This window comes from Gossypium raimondii, chromosome 10, assembly GCF_025698545.1.
Source record: "Gossypium raimondii isolate GPD5lz chromosome 10, ASM2569854v1, whole genome shotgun sequence".
Taxonomy (NCBI): Eukaryota; Viridiplantae; Streptophyta; class Magnoliopsida; order Malvales; family Malvaceae; genus Gossypium; species Gossypium raimondii.
The window spans coordinates 12739223-12747462 of record NC_068574.1 but is presented as its reverse complement, the minus strand read 5'-3'; the positions used below and the strand labels follow the sequence as shown (position 1 = coordinate 12747462).

Genomic DNA, 8240 nt, shown 5'->3' with positions numbered 1-8240 from the left:
ATCCTCTCCAACTAATGGATCACCGTAAACTGCCAGCCCCTTACCCTTTAAATTAGTTGAATTAACGAGTTTCAACACATGATTTTCAGCCGAATCATTGTCTCTCAAAGTTGTCAATGCATTAAAACGTGATCTCTTAAAACTAGTTGTTTCCTCACCTCCATTCCTGGTTTTCTGATCAGATTTCCTTGGGCATTGATCAACTAGCATCCATGGACCATACTTCTCCGCAACATCACGTTTCTCTCCTTGAACTTGTGGTTGCGCGTTTGATGTAGACGTACCTATATCTTCATCAGAACGACCTCGTTCGGACGGTTTATAACAGGACTCCTTCATATGACCATAATGACCACATATAAAGCACACGTTAGGAAGAGATTCGTATTCTACCCTCTAAATTCGACAGTCGACTTTAATTCTAGAGATTAATGGCTTGTTAAGATCTAGAACCACCGCCAACCGAGCAAAGCGTCCCCTTTGCATATTTTTTGTATTATCATCTAGTTTGATAACTCGACCAATCATCTCCCTAATAGACTTTATCACACTTTTTCAGTACATAAACCCAGGAATACCCGAAAAGCAGATTCAAACTACGATACTAGAAGGGAAATGTTGCCCCGTAGAGAAATTCCGACCATGGTTGAACTGTAAGCTATTGCCCATATACTAACCACAAACCTTCAGTAAGGGCCCTAACATAATCCTCTTCCGATTGCAACTTTATCAATAAATAATCATTCTCCAAATCCATAATCCTTATAAAACTCGAAGGTTTTTATAAGTTATAGATTCTATTTGACAATGCTTGATATTCGATCTTTCTACCCCAAAATTTTCACAACAACCGATCTAGACATTCTTTTGTAAAGAGTTGGTGGATTCGGTCAGAGAACCTAATCGACGACAATCGAAATATCATATTTCTACCCCAACCGTAAAATCCTCCTTAAGCAACTGAACATCATCTTCATCATTCTCTTGAATGTCCAACACTTCCTTTTTTATTGATCCCACCACCATCTCCTTGAACGAAGCACACAAGGCCAGATGACTCACCATCCCAGGATGATGATCATGAACCTCTAACCCCCATTAATTGATCCTCACCAATTGGAGACTATAATTATTTATATTATAAATATATAAAAAATAATATTTATTAAAATATATAAAATCTAAATTTAATGATAATATAAAATATATAATTATATAATATATTAATTTAATAATATGATAATTAGTGTTATACTTATCACAAATGATTAAACATGATTTATTTTAAACCATATTTCTTTTAATAAAATGATCTATAACAATATAAACTAGAAAATTTTAAAAAAAATTCAATTAAACATGTCCAAATAGAATATATTAATAACAAAGATATTCTGAAATTCATAAAGTTATACAAATATATAAATCTAATTCTTAATACAGTTACAAAAAAACTAAGATATCGTAGACCAACTGCTAAGTACGAGCAACATTCAAATTTCAACCTATATTATTACCTCTATATTAAGTTTTAATTTAGTCGAGTTTATTTTTATTTAGGTTGGGTTTTGAATAAAGTTTATCCAAATATTATTATAATATTTTTTACAATTATAATTTTTCATAAAATTATTTATAAAAGAAAGAGAGAACAACAAAAATATTTTCCATCTTAAAATTTATTTTGTTTTAGTTTAAATATGCCAAAATTCTTATACTTTTCAAAATTTAAACTTTAATTTTGAGAGATTGAGTCTCTGTATCTTTTTATTTAAAATATTAGTCCCTCCATTTAATTTTTTGTCGTTAAAGTTAACAATATCAATGATAAAATAATTTTTAACCCTCAACATTTATAGTTTTTGTCAATTTGGTCCTTACTATTTAAAAATACATAAAAATATTTTTTTTCATATTTTAAATAAAAAATAAAAAATTTTAAATTTTTCAAAAAATAAAAAATTATGAAAAATTAAAAAGCATTTTAAATTTCAAAAAAATATAAAAAATTTAAAAAATATAGCAAAAATTCCAAAATTCAATGTTATCTAACTCGGACTAGACCAGCTAATCAGACTGGAAATTGATTGGGATACGGTCCAATGAGAGGTAAAAAATCGGTTGACTCGAGAACCGATGCGGAACCAAACTAAAAAAATTAGTTGAACAAACATTTGAATTAATTTCGATCTGATCTAACCAATTGGCTCCCAAAATGATCGGTCCAACTAGTTCAAAGCAAATAAATTATTAAAAATATAAAAAAATTATAAAATTATAAAAAAATCAGTTCAATTTCCAATTCAACTAATTTTTTAGTCCGGTTCAACCACTCCTTATCGGTTCGCGGGTAAATCGGTATTTAAAATTTTTTTAATTTTTTTAGCCTTCAACATTTATATGTTTTTGTCAATTTGGTCCATACGCTTCAAAAGTACGTATTTTTTAAAATTAAAATTTATTTATTCTTATTTTAAACAAAAACAAAAAAAATGTTATAATTTTTTAAAAAAATAAAAAAAATTAAAAACTCTTTAAAATTAAAAATTAAAAAATAAAATTATTTTAAAATATAAAAAAATTCCAAAATTCAATGTTATCTAAACCGGACTGGACCGATTAGATCAAGAACCAACTGGGGTATCGATGCAGTGAGAAGTAAAAAAAGGGTTGACTCATGAATTAGTCTGAGCTGGTTGAACCGAGCTAAAAAAACCAGTTGAATTGACAATTAAAAAGATTTTTATAATTTTTAATAATTTATTTACTTTTAATCGATCAGACTAGTTGTTTTGGGACCAATTGGGCAAACTAGTTCGAAATCAATTCAACTACTAGTTCAATCGATTTTTTAACTCGGTTCAACCAGTCTGTACCAGTTTATGGGTCAATCGATTTTTTATCTCTCATCGAACTGATATCCTAGCGGTTCCCAATTCGACTGGCTAGTCCGATCCGATTTAGATAACATTGAATTTTGGAATTTTTAATTTTTTTTTACTTTTAAAGAATTTTTATTTTCTTCATATATTTTATTTTATGATTTTTATTTAAAATATGAAAAAAATACTGTAATGATTAAATTAACAAAATACTATAAATGTGCTAAAAAAGTTTTTACGTTCGACACCGTTAATGTTAACAGCAAAATTAGGTCTATCTATTTTATTTAGTTATTCAGTTAAACCAATGATTCGTTATTGGAGCAGATAGCAACAACCATTTCATCCGACATGCGTATTTTTTATTTTCCAATAGATTTACATCTTTCATTAATGGAAATTTTTTGATGTAGTGAGTAATAGCTCTGGTTGTTCGAGACCAAAATTTTTAAATAAAAAAGTATAAGAACTTAATGCAAGTAGGGAAATTAATTTTTAAATTTAAAAAGAATTCAGAAACGTTTGGCATATTTACACCTTTTGTTTCTTTTCCTTAGCTTTCCAGGAATTGAGAGTAAGTCTCAAAAGTTGGAAAATAAAAAAATTTAAACTTTCAAGGGAAAACAAAACAATGGATACTCTATTTTCTTTACTTTCTCTACTCTAACAAATGAAAGGATCATTCTTTCCCTTTCATTCCTCGGATTTATTACACGATGGGCATAACAAAACAGAAAAAGATGGAAGTCTTAAGGACGATCACAGAAGAAATAGAGAGCAAAAGCAACACACAACCTAGAAGTACTACGAAGAGAACAAGGAAAACAGAGATGCTAAAATCTTTTATATATACATTATGTACGTGTGTATACACACTACTAATGATTTAAGTATCATTTTGATATGACCTAATCATTATCTTCCATTTGTTTTGGAGAAATTTATAAAGCAACTTGGTTTTCCTATTACCAGCATGAATGTGGGAAAGAATGTCTATTTACAACAAGTTCATCAACAAACACTGACACCATCACTGACCTGCATTGTCATCATTTCACATCCGCCACATCGCACCAATTACTAGTTCTCCACACTATCAATTCAGTAAAGGAAACTTTTTTTTTTTTTTTAATATAACCTCATGACTATATTTGGGTTTTACATCAGAAAATCAGCTGCCTGCATTGCGTCAAATCAATATCAGTTGGACAGTATGGGCACTTGAAAGTTTTCGAGCCATTCTTTGACATCTTGTTGATAGACTGTTTGCACAGCACATGACCACACGACATAAGCATTGGTAGGTTATCGTCAGTTGATTGCTCCTTGGTTACGGGGCAGACAAATACTGAATGAAATTGGAACTCCTTGTCTAACTCTACCGGCACGGGTAACTGCTTCATTGATTGCCATTCGTGCTTCTTCCCTGCCATAACAGTCATAAACTTGAGAAGAGGTGGCAAGCCTTGAATTCCTGCCGCTATTGTGGCACTCAATGGGCTCTCGTATGATTGCCCCAGAAGATTGCAGAACTGCCTGGTTAATTCGTCGGTTACCGTATCCCAATTGGTCGGCGATAATAAATGAGCATATGGGGACTCATGAAGTCTATCAGAATACAAGAGACACCCCATGAGTTTCTGGATTTCAGCTATATGGTTTCCGGCAAAAGAAGCAAAGTTGGTTCTTGCGTACTTGAGTGCTTCATCTCTGCTTCCCTTTTGTAATATTTTCACAAACTGCAAATGATGGATTCTCAGCTGAAGGTCCGAACCATTTTCCTTCAGTTTATTAGAGTTCGCAGCTGCCCATTTCAGGGCAGGCTCAAGGTTCTGACTCTTCATGGCTTCGAGCATTTGATAAAGTTCCTGGAAAAGTGATCTCATAGCAACAGCAGCTTCTGCATCCTGAGCCTCAGCTATGAAACAATCACCAACCTCAAACAGCCCTTGCCTGTAGAAATGGCTGGCAATTATTTGGTTAACTATAGGGGAATCAAACTCAATATTTTGATAAGCCTTGGATATATCACGATTAAACACTTTCTCAAGAGCTTTCGGATACTTTATCAGTGCTATATTCAGTTCCTTTTGGGCGCCTTCTAGCTGATTGAGTGGAGAAACTTCCTGTAACTTTTTCTTCAATTCAGCTAGTTCTGATTTATATTCAAGGGTGCTTGACTGCATCACCTTGATTGCCTTATTGATTTCCTGAACAATCAGGTCTGTAACTTCATGTGTTTTAGAATAGGACACCTTTCGCTTCTTTGCAACACGATCAAATGAATCTTTCAGGCTATGCAATTCCATTTTTACTTCTATCCACTGTATCAATTGTTATATTAGAATCTTGCTACAAGAGTACCTGCAAAAAAGCAATTAAGAATTTGTATCATTGAAAAATTCTAATTTCAAAGAACTTCATATATGTGGCAGCAAAAAAAGAAAATAAGACCTAAAAAATGCAGCTAACATATTCACAAATGCAACTCACGCCGGAACAGCAAAGGCATCAACAGCATGAAAGGTAAAGTACATGTTCAAATAAACTTGGGAAGAGGAGGAAAGTGCATAATATATGGGAGGAAAGATAACTCCACAGATGCATGGTTTCTCATTCGGTACAATCTCAAATGCATTAGAAAAGATAGGTTTGCATAAAGTGGTACTAATTCTAGAAAATGCATATCACAATGAATTGGCTTCAAGAACAACATTGAGCATATGCTCAATTCACTATTATAGTTAAATAGGAGAGCAAAACTGAAAGCTTAATAAGAATAGGACTAGTCTAAATACATTTGGAAGAGTTTTTAGTCTATTAACTTAAAATCCATAAAACTAGACATATAGCTTTGGCACAAGGAAAGATCACACGCTAAAAAGTGCTTAAATCAATTCCGCAACTTCAGAAGCATTGAGTACAAAATGAGGAAAAAACAGATTTAAGGTAGTTTAGATCCGTAAATACTTCAATATACCCAAACGGAAAGATATGATTTGAACAACAGAAACCAATTTCAAGACAGGGGAATGAGGCCAAGAAGGATGCAGTAGAAATCACCAAAGATAAACAAATGAATAAAAAGAAGAAGAAGAACTTCAATTTCAATAGGCTTACCGAGACCACAGTCTTGAATAAGTATAGTGGTGAAATATATATCGTATAGCCAACCCCACATACATGTTGGGAAAAAGCCTAGTTTGTTGATTTACATATTCCATATTATTTTAGACTTTTATACTTCATTTGGTTGGAAGGGTGGACAAAGGAAGAAGTTCTAATCTCAGCCATTGGATTAAAATATTTTCCATCCTTCCCCATCTCCATCCGCCCTACCAAACATAAACAGAAACAAAGTCGAGAAGACAAATCTGAGTCTCAGCGCAAACAAATTAGTATCAACATTGAAGATGAGAATGGTCTACAGGTTTGCATGGTATATATCAAATAAGTTAATTTCCAACAAGGTTAAAGTACTTGTCCGTATATTGAACTTCTTATGAACCAAAGCTTATGATAATCAAAATTACAACTTAATACCAACAATCTATTTCAAAGTGGCATTTCATATAATTCATGTGATAGAACGAAAAAACTCTTCTAAGAAGAAGTTAACCAAAAATAGCTACAAAACTGCGAAAAAAACCAAATCACAATTAACAAATGAAAAAAGAAAGGCAATCGAAACAGAAACAGATAAATCTCAAATTACCGATATTAAACTTCGGCGAGTACAGTGAGACCGGAAATATGATTCCTGCAACAAAATTAATAATCAAAATTCAATGTTCAAATCAATCTGAAAATTACAACAAGAATTACTTTCAATGCATGATTCAAAGCTATAAATTTAAGTTCAGAATGTAGGCCAAATTAATATCACCAATGTAACTAAAAAATTCACCTGAGCCATATCAACAATTTAACCAGACGAAGAAACAATTAAAACGCAATTCAAATGAAATCGAGTGACAAATCAATCGGGAAAACTAAAGCGTCAAAGTTCAAAAAAAAAATCGATAAATTCATAATTATTTCATCTAGGCACACGAGATTGAAGAAAAAATTAAGGTAAATGAGAGGAAATTAAAAAGTAAATAAAAAATTAATTTAAGGAAAAAAAATGAAATTAGAATGATAGTTTCTTTTTTAAAAGAAAGAAATGGAAGACCGTACGAATTTGCGGAGGATCGAATCAGTGAAGGGAAAGCCTTGGTGGGGAAGTAGACGCCCTGTGAGGGAGGAGTAAAGGGGAGGAAATGGCTGAAAAGGGCTTAGCCGTTTTACGTTATTCTTTACTTGTTATCCCGTTTAAGAATTGAGGGTATTTATGGAATTTTGACATTTGTGGACTGGATCATGTATCCTGGCCCTTGGGCTTCACCTTGAGAGATTCAAGATTCTGTTTATGGATACAGGCTAAATCTAATAAATAGAGGTAAATTGAAATACATTTTATGGAAACTGAATAAATTTATTAATAATTATATAAGCTTAACTTAAAAGTAAACTTTCAAAAAGAGATTATAAAGATAATAAATATAAAATAATTCAACTTAATTAAATTACCTAATCAATTACTCTAAAGAAGATAATCCAAATTTAAATATTAAAAATGACATTATTAAAATAGATAACCACTAACTCTGAATATAAAAAATAAATATATAAAATACATTTAAATATAAAATAACTCAGCTCAATTAAATTACCCAACCAATTATTAAAATATAAAACAACTCAATCCTATTAATTAATTTAATCTAAATATAAAATAACAAACCTAACCTAATTAAGTTATCCAATTAATTAATTTAAAGGAGAATTCTACAATATGCTTACAATAAAGGTCGTAAATGGGCGGGTTAGTAACACGCTTTTTTTATTCAGATTTTCTTTGACTTTGATGGTTCAAATTTTTTGTCGGATTTTGACTGACAATTTCGATTAGTCAATTATAACACACACACACAAAAAAAATCATCTTTAGGTGATTGTTTATTTCGAAATCTAAATGCTTTTTCATGGTATGAAGTGTGCATTCTTATTTTAGTCATTAAGCTGTTAATTGTTATTAACGGTGAAGCGCTAAGCTGAAGTGAAATGTTAAATCATCATTTCAAACGAAAATTTTAAGTTAAATTTTACAATTGGTCCCTATATTTTTTCATTTTGAGCAATTTAATTTTTTTCTTTTATGTTCTTTTAAGTTTCTCCCTCTATTTTCTTCTCTTCTTCATTTCTTTTAACATAGTTTTTCTATGTTTTTCACTTGTTAAAATTAGTTCACAAGCTTGCCTCACTCGAAAAAATTAAATTGTTCAAAAAAAAAGAACAGATACTAGTTTTAACATA

At 31.1% G+C, this 8240-nt stretch overlaps 1 protein-coding gene across 4 annotated transcripts; it reads right to left on the bottom strand.

Moving 5' to 3' along the window:
• Positions 1-3695: 3695 nt before the first annotated feature.
• LOC105777915 (protein RMD5 homolog) lies at positions 3696-7179 on the bottom strand. Of its 4 annotated transcripts, none has more exons than XM_012601427.2 (4): positions 7062-7179; positions 6598-6642; positions 6003-6217; positions 3696-5246 (listed from the first exon to the last, which is right to left on the bottom strand). In XM_012601427.2, exon 4 carries the CDS (start codon positions 5189-5191, stop codon positions 4046-4048), a length of 1146 nt encoding a protein of 381 aa, XP_012456881.1. In that variant the 5' UTR covers positions 5192-5246; positions 6003-6217; positions 6598-6642; positions 7062-7179; the 3' UTR covers positions 3696-4045. The 4 variants fall into 4 exon arrangements, with proteins under 4 accessions (XP_012456881.1, XP_012456883.1, XP_012456880.1 ...); XM_012601429.2 differs by lacking the exon at positions 7062-7179 and adding an exon at positions 6790-7018; XM_012601426.2 differs by lacking the exon at positions 6003-6217.
• Positions 7180-8240: the final 1061 nt, after the last annotated feature.

What these genes read in the sequence shown, in the direction of transcription:
- LOC105777915 (XM_012601427.2), bottom strand. Translation starts at nt 5,191, where the DNA reads ATGGAATTGCATAGCCTGAAAGATTCATTTGATCGTGTTGCAAAGAAG.